The sequence below is a fragment of the Cygnus atratus genome, chromosome 15, assembly GCF_013377495.2.
Source record: "Cygnus atratus isolate AKBS03 ecotype Queensland, Australia chromosome 15, CAtr_DNAZoo_HiC_assembly, whole genome shotgun sequence".
NCBI classification, from domain to species: domain Eukaryota; kingdom Metazoa; phylum Chordata; class Aves; order Anseriformes; family Anatidae; genus Cygnus; species Cygnus atratus.
Genome location: NC_066376.1, coordinates 9,844,705 through 9,860,341, shown reverse-complemented (window position 1 = coordinate 9,860,341; position 15,637 = coordinate 9,844,705). Strand labels below are relative to the sequence as shown.

The window sequence follows — 15,637 nt, the reverse complement described above, 5'->3', positions numbered from 1 at the left end:
AAAAAAGTTATGTGAATCAGTAATCTATTATCAACTTTATTTTTATTTTTAACTTTGCCTGACTTTGACTTTCATGTCATTTGGGGAAAAAAACAAACAACAAAGTTCCTCTCCCTCCCATATATTTAGTGTTACACCATACAATTTATAGCAACTCCAGATGGAAAAGGCTTACCCTCGTTTGTTTGCTGGCATGAAGATAAATATAGTCCCCATTTCCAGAGAAATAAAAACAACTATTCCTCCAAAACACTTTTATTTTCAAATTCATTTTCCCATACTTATCTGAAAGTAGCAGCTTCTTCTGCTTCTTAATGATGAAGAACCATTAAAATACTTAGTTTGAATTCTTTCAAAATACCAAACACAATAAAACTAAGAAAAAAATCAGAAACCAGGAAAGACATGTGAAGACATAAAATAATAAAAGTGCAGAAATTATAAACTATCCAGTAAGTCTTTATTTTTATAAAATGAGTATTTTTAGGCCCAATTCTAGACACAGGCTTGATTAATCTGACTTCAGAAAGTTTTCCTTCTATTAGCACTGGATGAAAAAGGCCTTTGCTAACATTTTTTCATTGGCAGCAAGTAAGACCCCATCTTTATGTCTCATGGGTAGCTCTAAAAAAATAAAATGGTCCCACTGGAAATAATGAAGAAATTTAAAGAAGAATTTCTTAAATTAATTCTCAAAGAGCTTTACATGAGAAATTAATATATGAAAGATATCATCTGTTTATACTTTGTAAAACAAGGGGCTCTTCAATGCTGGTGCCGGCCATCCTTTCTGGTTCTGGAATTCTATCTAAAAATGAAACAGACAAAAATGTTTTCACACATCTGGAGAACCAAAGACACGTGTTACTTTCTACATCATGAACTTTGATATAGAATATTATCACAGGAAGCTCAGGCAGCTTTATAAATATATTTTTTCCATACTACTGTATGAGATAAGAGCTTTGCATGACAAAAGATTAGATTGTAGACAGCTTCAAATCAGCTTTAGTAAATCAATTAACAGAAACATGAAATTGCACAATCTGTATCGGGATCCCCCAGTCTTTGTACCAGTTTATTGGAATGGTCATTCAGCAACATAAGCACGACAATTTCTAACATGAAAAGCAAGATAGATGTTAGATATGAGATTGTGAACGTCGTGTAGATGAATGGACTTGAATACCTTAGTATGCACCCTAGTTAAAACAGCTAGGTAGTTAGTATTTTAAATACACTTTGGGGGGTATTTTAAACCCACTTCAGTCTTCGTGTCTCCACTAACATTCCATAAACACAAACACATGCAGAAAGTAACTTCAGACTACAGTAACTTAAAGGTTAAAAATATTACAAGTCTACTTTTATATGTCTGTTTAGTTCAAAGAGCAACGTGTTGTCATGCCTTATGATTAATCCTGTCTTGTAACCAACTCTAAGCAATTTATCCCTCTATGAAATTGTGTTGGAGTCAACAGGGGAAGATGACCATACATAAGTTCAAGTTTGAAACTGAGGCACAAAGTTTTATTCAAAAAAGTCTTGTCTAAGACTTGTCTGTAGTACTGAATTTATTACAAAAAGAATAAATAAACAAATCTGATAGGAATAAAAATTTTCTAACAACAAGATGAGTTATAGCAGTTTTGATAATGAAATTCTACTTCTTCAGCCCCCCCTTCTGGCAGAAGGGTAACAATATTGTATCCATGAATTAAGAAAAGGTGCTTATTCAGTACTTTTCTCACGCTTCTTAGATGTTTTAATAATAACCCCAACATCAGATTTTTTTTTTTTAATACAAAAGCAATAGCTGATAATACTATTACTAGTAACATGATAGTACTCAATGGCCCAAATTCCCACAGAGTAGAAAGTGAAGTAATATGCCAAGAAGATTCTTTTAAGGAAAAAAATGAACTACCGATCCCTTTTGTTCTATAGCTTAGGCAGTATTAATACTAAACCAGCAAAGAGCAGACCAGAAAGGGAAAAAATCTAGCAGTGTTCTACTGTTGAGAAGTGAAGTCAAAGTGAATTACATCTGTAGAAAACACGCGTGCCCATATGCAGAACTGACAGCTAAAGAATTAAGAATGTTCTATAGAAATGAAATTAGAACAGATGAGAAACAAAGAGATATGCACACTATTTAATATATTTTACTGAGAATTTGGGTTAAATTCCTGTATTAAATTCCCAATGTGATAAGACTATCTCTCCCTTACCCTTTCCAGATTTGCAGCAGCATAAGAAGTACAATTTGGCCAGTTTAACTTTTAGGAAAATGGGAAAACAATTTGGTAGATGAGTTTTGCGATACTGAGAATTGGGTTATCAATATGTTCTGGACTTTACCAGCAACTGCAGCAGTAAATCTCTGTTTCTAAAAGCATAAATGGTGTAACAGATATTCCACTATCTACTAATAAGCACAACTGCTCAATTTAAATTAGTTTTCAGTCTTTAGAAGTCCAAAAGACTTAACAGAATAAAGCTAAATAATTAGGGTTTTCCCCTTCCCTCTAGTAACTAACAAATAGCTACAGCTACTGCAAGGTAACAGGAGCTTCACAGTACCTTGCACTGCTGAAAATGTATACAAGTTTTGCTGTCTCCAATTTTTAAAAATGCCTCTTTAAATAACATATCTTTCCATATTAGAATGAAAGTTCAACTACTGACACATTTGAAGGCCAGTCAAGCATTTCTGAGGGCAATCAGATTTGTATGGTGTACAAGCTGTCCAATTAGCTTACCAGCAGAAGATAAGCAGGCCTAAAAGCCTGTTTAAGTTGGATGCTTATTCAAAGAAACATACAGAGCTAGTTTTAGAAATCAATGAATTGGATATAGTAGGACTTTTCTTAAACAAATATACGAGCAACGCTTATGGTCAGGTCACAGAGTTCAATGGTATTTTGAGGTGTAAACACTGTTCTACTGAAGAATTTTTATTTTTTATTTTTTTTATAAAAAAGGTCTCAGTTCAAAAGTACCCTGTGTACATCTGCATGATTGTGTAATTATAGACACATGTGTCTCATAGAAAATCTAGTCGCAAACCAAACTTCTGCAAAAATGACTGCATTCCCACACCTACCTTTTTGATTTCTCTCAGAAGGTGGTTTACCAAGGTTCTGCCTTGGATAACTCAGTAAAGACCCTTTCAGAAGGATACTCTGGGTACTTTCTTCTTTACCACCACGTAAGAAATGACATATAATTCCATACAAGAGAGGTCTGCTCAAGACAGAAAAGTAAAAGCAGCCAATGAAATACTGAGCACTAATAAAACCACCCTTTCCTCGTAAGTTCTTAGACCTTAATGTTCACTCTTAACGTATGTTCAGATGTCTTTAATTATTTAAATACATTATGCCAGGTGTGATTATATAAATAAGCACAGACCTAAGCTCCCTCTGAAGACCACCACTCTCCCAAAAAGCTAGCAGTAAGAGACACTCTCAACTAAACTCCAGCTCGCTCCTATAGGGCGAACTAGAGCATGCTTAGCACATGAACACAGAGCCACGTTCTCACTGATGCAATACAGAGGATTGCACTGGAGCCCACAATACCACCGCATACCCCAGATTTGATTTTTACTAAAAGCCTGAGGCAGATTCTTTGAGACCAAACTAAAGAGACCCATTGGACATGTTTATACCTGCTTAACACCCTAGCCCATGAATGTAGTTGTATCAGAACACTGTGACTTTGTATCTAATCTCAGCATGCGCTTTTTATTGCTCTACAAATCAACTTGCTGATATGCAAAGAACATGTTTTCTGCTTCTGACTGAAGGAAAGACTATAGGGCTAAGAGACTTGTCTTTTGGTATGCAAGTACACTACCTGTAGAATGCATTCTGTAGCGTTCGTAGAATTTAATTGTAGTTTGGAGTATGTTTGAAAATGGCCCCATGTTTGAAACTGTGAGTTTGAATCCAGCATATTAGAGCAGGCATGTGATATAGTCACATTTCAGTTGGTAAGAACATTTATATGTGATTTACACAAACACTAAGGGGAAATATACGCAGAACAGAATATACTGTGCATTCCAAAATCAACCCTTACACTGATTTTGCATTTGCATCTTCAAGGATGTTCAGCTCTTTGACAAGAAACTGTCTATCCAAGGGCACTTCAGGCTGGCCAGCTTCTGGAAAAGAAATTTCCCCACAATTCTTAAGACTGGTTAAAAAAAAAAAAAAGTGTCACCAATTAACTTTTCAATGCTACTCATAAGACTTCAAAAGAATCAGACCCCTCACCTCAGTTTTAGACTATTTCTCTCTAACCCTATACAGTAATTTCAGGGAACACAAGTATTACTGTTTCGTACTAATATAATTTAAAATGGCATATTACAGTTTTTATCTTCACTGTAAAGGTAGATCAGAAAAATATTAAAGTTTACAGTATAAAGATGAATTAATCAGGCAAACAACTTCCTCTAAAGAAGTACTGTTGTCAAACTGATTCCATCCATTAACACATACTGTCTCCACTCCCTCTTCTCATTGAGATGAACCTTTGTGCCTGTAATTTTAATAGTATGAAAACATCAAATTCTTATATAGCAAATGTGATTACCACATCTAAGCACAATTACAAAACTTCAAGTTTCAAATACAAATTAGCAATAGGTATAAACATAACTATATGCTGTACCACCTAAATTATAGCTACCATTTAAATGTTGTAGCTCTCAGTTATTAGTATTTTAGTACAGCCAGTAACAATTAACTGCAGTTGTTCAAAAATAGGGTCCTTCTTCATATCCTTTTTTGTATGTAAGGATTAGATTGTAAGGACAATGACGATTAAATGTAAGGACATCTAATCACATTTCTGACAGTTTATACGCAGGAACTGCTGTAATCCAGACTATTAACTACTTTAATACATTACTTTAGATTATTCTTCAAAGATTTTTTTTTCATTTGCAGGATTTCATTTTTTTTTAATTTCATCCAAATGCCAATGAGAAAATTGTGATACACGCTTTAAAAATAGTTAGCCATTTTCTCCAATACAAAAGCAAGCTATTTTGGTTTTGCAGGTTACTAGCAAACTTTCTTGCTCTTGCATCAACAGTTTTGTCAATGTAAATACTATTTACCTCAAGGATAAGCAGCAAAGAACATGTTTTCTTGAAAACTAATGGGATGATTTGGCTTACTGCTGCGAATAAGGTGGTGGAGAGAACGTTCATGGCTTACTTATTTCCAGGGAAAAAAGATTGTGCATTTCGTCCCCACTCATTAATTTCATAATGCAATTACTCAGTAAATCACAGTGACAACCCACCACAGCGGTGACAAAGCCGGAGCCCAGACCCACTACCTGCGGTGAGCACAGACGCCGTGTACTTGTACTTGTTGTACTCCAGGTACTCCCGGACGAGCTCGTTGATGAGGAGATTTTCACGGGACAGCGGCGGCCGGGGCTCGCTTTGGTCATCCAGCGCGTGAAAGACTTCGGCTCTGATGTTAGCTTTTATTTGCCCGAGGACACCTCTTTTTTCCAGCGCCTCCTTTAGGGCTGTCACCACAAGAAACCAGCGAACATAAAGCCAGGCGCGTCCCAGGAGACCCAACCCCACACCACCACCACAGTTTCAGCACACTCACAAGGAAATTAACTCAAGATACCCATACCCGTGGCTATACCGCTCCTAACAACACGGGGATCGTTACAGATAAAACCAAAGTCCCCAAACACGCCACAGCCCCCCAGCTAAAGCCCTCAGGGCGCCCTCAGAGCCCTCGCTGCGTACCAATCCCACCCCCACCTTGTTTGAGCTCCACCACCGTCGCCATAGCCCCCACTGCACCGGCAGCGCGCATGCGCAGCGCGGCAGTGGGGGGACAGGAGCCTGGTGGTCCTGCCTCATGGCGCCCGTCAGCCAATCGGGCTGCGCGGTGGGCGGGGCGGGTGTTCGGGTGGCGAATGGCGGCGGGGCGGTGCTGCCTGAGGCGCTGGCGGAGGAGGGCGGGAACGTGGCGGCTGAGGGGGGTTTGGTTGCCACCCCTCGCTGAGGGAGAGGGCATAACGGCAGGTGTCCTGTGTGGGGACTGTTTTTTTTTTTAAAATCCTTTTATTGAAAAAAATCCATTTTCATTTCGAAGGTTGTCAGTGTTTACTCCTTTTATTAACAGGGAGAAAAAAAAATGGAGAAAGTTTCTCCCTGAAAATTTTTACACTGGGTGTCTCAAAGATGAATCTTTCATTAAAGAGCTCATCAAGGCCGAGCTTTTAACTGACGGCTTTTGCCAAAACGCCGCTGGATGCTGGGGGTTTTGTACGCACAAGGTCTCTCGTGTGCCTGGTTTGTGTGGAGGCATGCGTGCGTGCCTCGTGTTGCTGTGAGGAGGTGGCTGTATTTTGCAAGCGTATGAAATATTCCCCAAGGAAATGCTGTCAGTGTGGGCGAGCTCCCTGGGCTTGTCAAGGTCTAGATGGAGCACAGCCTGCTGGGCTTGGGGGAAAATGTGAGTCGTCTCAAGCGGCAAGCCCCTACGGCCTTTAAGGAGTGCCGGCTTTTTTTTTTTTTCTTCTGCCAATGTTTCCTCTGAAAGCAAACACTTATATTCAGAGTTTCCAAGGAATATCTGAAAGGAAGCATGAAATACAATTCAGAGAAAAAAGATTTCTGAGTTAATGGTGAAGTTAACCCTCACCTTTCTCACAGCAGCCACCTGCAGCGGTGCCTCCACAACGGGGCTGCTGCGTGGCCCCTCCAAGGAAGGATAATTTTCCGCTGTACCACTTCCACTATAAGCTTATATTCTGTTATCACACACAGAATGTGTGTAAAAGTGTAAGCTCTTAGAGACTGTGTTATCTATTTAGATTTTTTTTTCTGGCTTAGTGTGCTATTAACAGTGCTATTAAAAAGCTTCTTCCAGCTTAATCACTGGAGCTCCTACCCTGTATTGACTGTCAGAGCTATTAATGTTTATATGCGCTGCGATCACACCGGAGGAAAACTGTATTCCTTACAGCCCAGGGGCAGGAGAATAACACATGGGGGGAACTATGACTTAACTTTTTGAACAGGAGTTGTAGTGAGCATCAAGGCATCAAAACAACAACCCACCAACATATTTAATAGGATTTTGAGATGAATTTAGAGAATGTACAGAACAGGACAGAAATTCTTAATTAAAATAAGTCAGGAGAATGAACATTTAGCTGTTTTCTTGCAATACTGTAAAGATTTGAACATGGTATGAACTAAGGTATAGGTTAGGCTGGCGCATTGAGTATAGCTTCTGACACCCAATTTCTTGGTTTTGATCTTTCTGTGGTAATTCCCTTCAGTTCATCAGGGGATATGTGCCCTTGGTGTGGGCTGCACGCTGCTGCTTCTTGGCCTGGCATCCTGGGAGCGAGAGAGCCGAGGAGACAGACCAGAAGTGCTGCAGCTGGACAGGCAGGTGATGCCAGGGCTGGTGATGAGTGAGCACAGCTTTGTTCCATGAAAGTGTGCAGGTGAGTACAGAATCAACCTGTGATAGTTTTTTTTTTGTGTGTCTGTGTGCGTGTGTGTGTGATGCCTGATTTTTACTCATACACTAGCCCAGTGAGACCTGTCTCTGCGTGAATAAGTTTCTCCACTACCACAATTGTTGTGGACACAAAAGACCATTTTAAATTGAGGTTCTTTACGTAACTTGCATGAGGAAGCTTCAAATATTGGTGCCCCTTTTTTCGTACATCAGTGTCTGATGCCATTCCTACACATAGGTCATCCATGCTCCAGCAGGTCTGTTCTGGTACACTAGCTTGTCAGCTGAGCATTGATGCTGCAAATACAGGTTTAACTAATGGGTTTTAAATCAGATGTAAGGGAGCCTACTCCTGTGAGGACTGGCTGAGGGAGCTGGGGATGTTTAACCTGGAGAAAAGAAGGCTCAAGGGAGACCGTATTACACTTTACAGTGACCTTAAAGGAGGTTGTAGGTGGGGGCAGGCTTTTCTCCCAAGCACCAAGCGATAAGACGAGGGGAAATGGCCTCAAGTTGCGCCAGGCGAAATTTGGGTTGGATTTTAGGGGAAATTTATTTACTGAATAGCTTTCTCTGCCTTCCCCTCCCTTCCCTTCCCCTCCTCTCCCTTTTCGCCGCCCGCCCCCGGCCGAGGCGGGGCTGCGCAACGCGGCCGGGCGGTGCCGCCGGGGCTCGGCATCCCCGTGACCGCGGAGCCCAATCGTGGTGGCGCCGGGCCGGGCCGAGCCGTGCTGAGCCGAGCCGAGCCGAGCCGAGCCGTGCCGGGCCGTGCTGCTGGGGTGCCGCCGGCCGGGCACGGCGAGGTGCGGAGGAGGAAAGCGCAGCGCTGCGGGCTCCATGGGGATCGAGAGCTTGTGCAGCGCCGATGCCTCCGAAGCCTTCTGGGTGAGCCGCGGGGATGGGATGGGACCGGCTCGGCTCGGCTCCGCTGGGCTGCCCGGTGCCGGGCGGAGCCGCCGGGAGCCGCGGGCCGGGGGGGCGGCAGGGCCGGGACCCGGCGTTGTGGGGCCGGCTGCGGGGCTCGGGGGGCTCCGGGGGTGCCCGGGGCTCGCAGGAGAGCAGCCCCTGGCTCTGGCCACCCCCGGCTGGGCGTGCGTTGGCAGTAACCGCTCGCCTGGACGCTCGCAGCCGGCCGGAGCGGCATGCTGGTTTGTGAAGGAGGCCAAACATAGGCTTTCCTTGGAGGTGTAGTTGTAGCCCGCTTGCAGAGCGATGTTTTCAGTTTTCCTTAAGAAACGGCGGTGAGCGGTGTGCGGATGTTGCAGTGCAGGTCCTGCTCTTGCTCTTGCCGAGGCACCCGGTGCTGGCAGCAGTGCGGCCCCTGGGGGGGCAGAGGGGTGCTGGAAACCCTGCTCTGGAGGAAACAAGGTGTGTGGACAAACAGGTTGTGCAGAGGAAGGGAAGAACATGGATTTATTTCTTAAACGACACCCCTCAGAATGCAAAAAGCAAAACATACACACAGAACTGTGTGGGGGAGCTGCAGAAGGTGGCGTGGGGTAAGAGAAACACACGTGGTTTTTCTTACTGTTCAAAAAAAAACTTCTCATGTGGTATTTACCGATTGGTATTGGGCTAATGGGATGCCTTACTGGTTCAGAAAAAGATCAGATATCTCAGAAGATAGCATTGCACTATTTATCTCAAGAACCGTTAAAATATTACTCAGGAAATATTAGGAAGATCATTCACACCTCAAGGTGTTTAGCTTTTCCAGCCCATCAAAAGAGACCCTGTTAACCAACTTCTATGTTGCTTATGTTAGTATCTCTTCTCAGCTAATTTCCAGGTTTCTCAAAACTGGCTAAATTATGAGCTATCAGATTTTTCTTCCTCTCTCTTATAGAACAATACCTTCTTATTTGAAGTGCCTAAGACAGTACATGTTTCAGAATTCTCTTTATGGATAAACTTACTTGAGAGTAGTATTTTTGTGAAAAAGAGCTGCATTGAATTGTGGAATTGAAGCATCAGGTAGGAGCAACAGTTAGACTTAGTGTGTTTGAAATAGCTAGTTTGCCTAGGACTTCTGATTTACTGATTGTTTTGTTATATAAACAATTAAAATACTTGTATGTAATACAGACGTTTTTGATGGTTTTGGTATGTTGTAATTACTGCATAGCTTTTTCACTAGTTGCTTTGGTTTCCAAGAATATAGATGGCTTTGTGATTTGTCATCCTTCTCCAAACCACGTGGAGTCTGCCTTACATTTCTTGAGCAAAAGATCCTGTGGGTGTGGTTGTTTGATTTCTGGATTCTTCTAAACCTGCAAAAGAGTGACTGTGGATTCCAGTTAGTGCAAGATGTGTCTGGAAAAGTATTCTCCTTTGCTGAACTTTGCCCGTTAACATCTCGATGCATCTGCTTTGTTGTTGCATTGTTCCAAGTGGTGGGAAGGGTGGGAATGCTAGTAGTGGTGTTTATGGGTACTCTGACTACACTTTATGGTATTTCCATTGTTGCTGTGGTTTGTTGATGTTGAAGTTGTAGTGGATTTTCAGAAAATGCCTGTGCGTATGCTGTGTTTTATGGGACTTCCAGGTACCACCTATGCCTGTGCTACTGTCTTTCCTGTCTTGAGGGGTGCTGCATGCTTCCGCTTTTCAGGGCTGGGCCACATTTATAATAGCTGGTGACACGGCTATTTGCATTCTTGTGGTGAGCTACGGTCACATCAGCTGTGCTGAGGCCCTGCTACTTGGAGTAGTGGGATTTCCTGGTGCTGCCAAACCCAGTTTGTTTCAGAGAAGAAGATGCAGCTTCTCTTAATTGTGGTGTTGAGTTTGGAACAGCTCAGTTCCAAATTTTGGGGGACACTTCATAGGTTGAAAGGACCTAAAGCACCTTTAAAAACTGTATGCTAATCTTCTTAAGCCTCGCTGCCCAGGATTTTTCTTGGTTGCACACCTAAGGAATGTTACTGTTGGAAATTCTTGTCTGAGAATTAAACAGACTGTTTTTATTTAATACTCACTCTGAAAGGTCAGCAGCCCAGTTTGTGATCTTCTTCAGTCCTTGTTTTCCCCTTACTGTTTAACCCATCTTTGGTACCCAGCACATTAACTTCCACCGCAACCAGATTTGTATACAGAACTTCACTGTTCCTTGCGATTCTTTGAACCAGGCTCCCTTTTTGGAAGCATGCTGTTTCACCCTTGCTGTCTCTCCTAGTGTTGTTGAATATCTCGCTGCAAGAATTTAATCTGTATTACAAAATTAGTGCTGTGTAAGATGTTGAGGATACCAAAAGCTTTTAAAAAAACAAACAAACCAAAGAACCTGTGGGTTAGGGGTAATGTTTTGCAGTACTCACATTTCAGTTCAGTGACTTTAAGGGCCTGTTTAAACTGGAAAACTTGTGTCCTGAAGTGCTGAGATAGCTTCATCTAGAGTATCAAAACTATATATGAGTGCAGTCTGCCTTGCTTCAGTACTAATGTGCCAAAAAAAGGGGGGGGGGGGCGTTGAGGAACGCTATCATTTTAGGTAGCCAGGATGATAGTTAAGGGAGGCCTTGAACTTAATGTATACTTTTGCTCGCTGACCTAGCTATGTGTGTATATATTTATGCACACTTGCATGATCTGTGGTCTCAGTGCAGTTACATTCCAAAATAGTCTGCTGGTTTTCCTCTGAATACAGTTTTGAGGTAGCTTCAGTTTTTCACAGTTTGTAAGCTATGTGGTATCACGTCTAAAGTTTGTTTATGTCTGCAGTTCCTAAAGGAAGAAGTTGGTAACTTTTTGTGACGCTGATGAGTTCTCATGGCTAACGTGCAGCAGGGCTTATATGAAAAAGAAGTAGGAGGTACAAAAAAGCCAATTCAAACTAAGCAGTTCCTTACAGTCTGTCCCCAGCTGCTCTGCCAGGTTTTACACGGAGTCTCAGTTATTCATTAGGTGTTTGTAAGTCAAGTACAACCTGAAACTTTGAGGTTCTTGCTTGTACTTGCTGATAATCTTCCTGAAAGAGAGTTCTGAAGGAAAACCACACTTCTTTATGGAAGGAGTAATTTCATGTTCTCAAGTTCTGTGGCTCGTGCTGACATGTATTAGATAAGCAGTGAATTAGTATGTATCTTGGAACCCTGGAGCTTTTTGCACTGTGAAATGTCTTCAGTGCATTTACTTAAGCATAAAATGACTTACAAAATAACTTGTGGCAGTTGAGATTTTTTTTTAATGTATCAATAATATACTTCTATAAGCACTGATAGGTCATAACGCAGTTACTGGCGTGACACTATCAAATGTGAGATCTCTGGATTCAAGCTATCATGTAAATACAGCTTGGGCAAGCAGGCAGACAGCTTAGGAAGCTTAAATGCAGTGTGAGGTTTGTACCTAGTGAGTTCCATTTGCTTTTAATTTGTGTGTTTATTTCCTCCTTCCAAAGGCGTAGACATGAGTGGGAGGTCAGTAATGTCCTAGTGGCAAACAAAAGACACAGAAGAATAAAGAAGTTTAATACAAAAAATATTTAAAATAAACCAGTAGAACAGATACATATAACATACACAAGTCTAAAAGTCCTTCACAAAGGAGATCAGTGACTGCATAAATTAGGAAAAAAAAGGGGGGGAGAGGGGGAAGTAATGTTCTGTAGTCTTAATTTACAGAAAACTGGAAGACAAAGTGGTGTTTAATTTAACTGGAGGCAGTTCCTGCAAAATGGTGTTTCAAGGCTTTGCCTAGTTTAGGTAGTAATAAGACTTGTTTTTTATACCTTTATCTTCACACTGGCAATTTCAATATGGGTTTTCTTAGTGATGTTTGAAGACAGATTGTATCTTCTAGTAATTATTGCCTGCTTTTCCCTGTAGTTTGATAGTACTTTGTCAGTGTGTTTGTGGCAGAGCAAGGTAGGTAGCCTCAGGTTCTGTGAGAGTGGTGGTAAATTTGTGAGTTTAGGTTCTTTCTTTAGTTATAAAGGTACTGAGTTTATGGGTGCATTTGTGACAGCCCTGGTATTAAGAATTTCAATGAGTATGCAGATCATAAAACTGCTCGTATTTACTGACCTAGGAAGGTCACACGTGGACAGGAATTAGAACAGAGGAGGAGCAGAGAGTTAAACAGGAAAACCTTTACACAAGATGGTTCATTTATTATAATTAGCAGCTAATTGCTTTACTGTCACTGCTTGGCTGAGGAGGAAGGCCAGTGTTATTTGTCATCTCTTTCTCATTTAAACCTGTAAGAGAGTTGTCTGTGGTCCTTTTCATAGACATTAAAATGCTCTCTATTGGTTCAGGATAGATTCAGTTCCAGTACACGAAAATGAAGCCTGATAGTATGTAGTCGATGGGGATTTTCTTAGCAGCTGATCTGTCATTTTACAGCTGTCTGTGCAAGATAAATGTTTCAAGGTTGCTCAGAAGAATTGAGCACCCCAATAAGCTGTGCTGTTCCTGCAGCTACAATGCAGTTTACGTTGAAACGCTGTGCTATACTCAGCCTACGTGGAGGTTAACCGGGGTTGCACTGAAGTCATTCTGGGTCACATCTCTAAAAAGCCTACTGCAGGGTACTGACCTTTTGCTTACTTTTAATAGAGTCAGAATTCCTTGCATTACTTTTTCTTTCACTGTTTGCATCTCTGGTAGGTTCAGATACAGCTTATTCCAACTTCAGCTGTTATCTTAGTCCCTTTGTAAGGTTTGTGTACAGGTGTGTTCAAACTTCTCATGGTGATTTGAGTTTGATATACAGGCTGTTGAGTTATTAAACAAAAATACTGTTTTTAGTGCAAAAAGGAGACGAGAAATTGAATATTTTTCCTGTGTCGTTTTAAATAATGATTTCAGTTCAAAACTTTACCGAAGGATAAATGTTGTCCTCTTAATCCTGAAACTGTCAATGGTAAACAATATTTGTTGTCATGGGGCCAAATGTTGTCTCATGGTACTTGCAGGCAGGGCAGGGTACAGAAATATTACAGTGACAGAAACGCTTTAAATGTGCAAGTGTTGCTGATATCTGTCATATGTTTACCCGGCACGTAGAAATAATGCCATTTTTCAGAGTTTTTTTGGCTGCTTTGGATTACAAAGATAGCTCTGTTAAACTCCACAGCTGCAGGTGCTCCTTTTCTGGCAAAGTTTTGGCACTAGCTTCTTCTTTTAGGCTAAAGGGAAACACAATCAAAACATGCTGCTTCTTGCCATTCTGCACACAGCTTCAGCTGTGCAGTGCTGTCTCTTACAAAGGATTTCAGCTCTTTGGTAACATAGGAAATACTGATGATTTGGACAAGAAGGTGCAGACACCTTACTTAACTTTAGGACTAGGGCTGGAAGGTAGAGGCTTTTTCTAGGCTGTGTTAGTAAACCAAATCTGCCTTATGTAACTTGTTACTGTTGAGAACTTAGTCTTGCTAAAACCATTTTTAATAGACAATGCTATGAGAAACTAAAGATATTTCCCTGTAGTTTACTTAATGATATCTCTCCTCTCCTTCCGTCTTCTTTATATAAATGATTTAGATTTTTTAAGGATCCTTGTTTATGTTATGTGATTCTGTTATTACATGATTTATTTATTTATTTAATGTTTCTTCTCTTGCACTGGCAGTCTTGTCCTGTAACAACATTAAGAGACTGTAAGAATAATGCTTAGATTTCAGAATTACTGTGAAATGAAGGAGGAAGAAGGGTCTCTTTCCACATTTGGAGTCTGGATCTGAGTGTAATATTTTGGGAGGTTGAGCTGGAAGGTTTGTTTGTGAATGATTTAAAGCCTTTTATTTAGACACTACTTCCTACATGGCAAAATCTTAAATGGGAGACCTGTATTATTTTCTTCTTATTAAACTGTATTATTTGTTCCTTGCTTCCATAACTACCGTTTGGCATTAACCAAAAACTGTTAGCTTTATAGCTTTTTGGTTTTGTTTTACTCATGATTTTACAAGAAATGTTTGGTTCTTACTGTTTGGTCAAGGAAAAAAAAAAAACAAAAACCAACAACCTGGTATCGAGTAAGAGAAGATCCTCAGTTGCACAGTAGGTTTAATTCTCCTGTGGTAGTAGTAAAAGTATATTCCTGTGGGTGAAGATGTGATCCCCATGAGAGTTTGAGATCCAAATCTTAATTCCTACATCCGAATTTGGTAGTTACCTTTGATGTTTCTCACTTCATCCTTGTGGCAGCAGAACAAAAAGGCAGAAAAGTGTTGATCTAACCAGGCTGTTACTGGTCTGTATTGTGAGGGCGTTAGCACCTATCCTCAGGTGTGACCATGAAGGCAAGTCCTGAGTTCTCTTCTCAAATCAGTGATTAGCCACGCTGCATGTTCATTTGTTCCACTGCTTAAGGTAGATGGTGTAGTTCTGTGTAGGGGCATAATTGTTCTGTTTCTCCTTGAAGAAGTGGTGTTCAGAGTCTCTGGGGGTCTGGGAATGAGATCAAGTATTTGGTTGTATGGATTTTACTTTTTAGTAGAATCTTTTTTTTTTTTTAACAAAAAATAACTTGGGGCTTTCACTGAACGTAGGAAGTAGCTGCTGAACGGACATTATCATAAAATCTGTACAAATAATTTATTTTTTTCTGCTACTCCCTACTTGCAGACTACACCCTTAGATGATGCAATAAAGCAGTAAACCATTTATTTCTTAGTTAGTGCATGTCTCCATGGGAATAGGCAGCATATTGAAAGCTTTCATTAAATACAACATAAACTTACTCTGTGTGCATTGCAGCGAAGTAGAATTTTACTTCTCAGCAGAGATCAATGCATTTTAGTTAATTTTATGCTTATTAAGAAAAAAACACACTAGAGGAAATAAATACCAGCAAAGGTGGAAAAATAAATTTGTCCTTGTATGTTATATGACTTCATCTGGAATTGATTCTAGAGCCTTTGGATCCTCTAATGCAAGCAGTACTTTTTTTTCAAATACTTTTGTTGTAATGCATGTAGTATTTTTAAAGGATTTATAAACATGTAAATAGAAGGAAGTTTGTGATGGTTGCTTGTAGTGTCATATATCTAACTTAGTGTTTTGTTCGCTGCTCTTAGGGCTATAGTGATTGTCTGCTTCTAGTTCCTGTGAATATAACTGAGGATACAGGAGAGCTGTGACTGTAATTTCGTTGGCAGGTGT

At 40.7% G+C, this 15,637-nt stretch overlaps 2 protein-coding genes across 5 annotated transcripts in view; one reads left to right on the top strand and one right to left on the bottom strand.

Moving 5' to 3' along the window:
- Positions 1–239: 239 nt before the first annotated feature.
- On the bottom strand, positions 240–5,927 carry CEP20 (centrosomal protein 20). 4 transcript variants are annotated; one of them, XM_035548657.1, is made up of 5 exons: positions 5,807–5,927; positions 5,359–5,556; positions 4,087–4,171; positions 3,107–3,246; positions 240–808 (listed from the first exon to the last, which is right to left on the bottom strand). In XM_035548657.1, the coding sequence occupies exons 1-5, from the start codon at positions 5,859–5,861 to the stop codon at positions 732–734; spliced, it is 555 nt and encodes a 184-aa protein (XP_035404550.1). In that variant the 5' UTR covers positions 5,862–5,927; the 3' UTR covers positions 240–731. The 4 variants fall into 4 exon arrangements, with proteins under 4 accessions (XP_035404550.1, XP_035404549.1, XP_035404551.1 ...); XM_035548656.2 differs by having other exon boundaries at positions 5,323–5,556; positions 5,807–5,912; XM_035548658.2 differs by lacking the exons at positions 240–808; positions 3,107–3,246 and having other exon boundaries at positions 4,083–4,171; positions 5,323–5,556; positions 5,807–5,912.
- Positions 5,928–8,152: 2,225 nt separating this feature from the next.
- The window catches only part of LOC118249049 (multidrug resistance-associated protein 1), a 57,424-nt gene continuing 49,939 nt past the window's right edge, over positions 8,153–15,637 (top strand). The window contains exon 1 of the mRNA XM_035548626.1: positions 8,153–8,411. Coding sequence (XP_035404519.1) covers positions 8,364–8,411 — 48 coding nt within the window. The 5' untranslated portion in view covers positions 8,153–8,363. The remainder of the gene's footprint in view (positions 8,412–15,637) is intronic.

What these genes read in the sequence shown, in the direction of transcription:
- CEP20 (XM_035548656.2), bottom strand. Translation starts at nt 5,861, where the DNA reads ATGCGCGCTGCCGGTGCAGTGGGGGCTATGGCGACGGTGGTGGAGCTC. An exon ending in GGTGGTGGAGCTCAAACAAG is followed by an intron (nt 5,557 to 5,806) that starts GTGGGGGTGGGA and finishes TTGTGGTGACAG; the next exon opens with CCCTAAAGGAGGCGCTGGAA. An exon ending in GATGCAAATGCAAAATCAGT is followed by an intron (nt 3,247 to 4,086) that starts GTAAGGGTTGAT and finishes TGTCTTGAGCAG; the next exon opens with ACCTCTCTTGTATGGAATTA.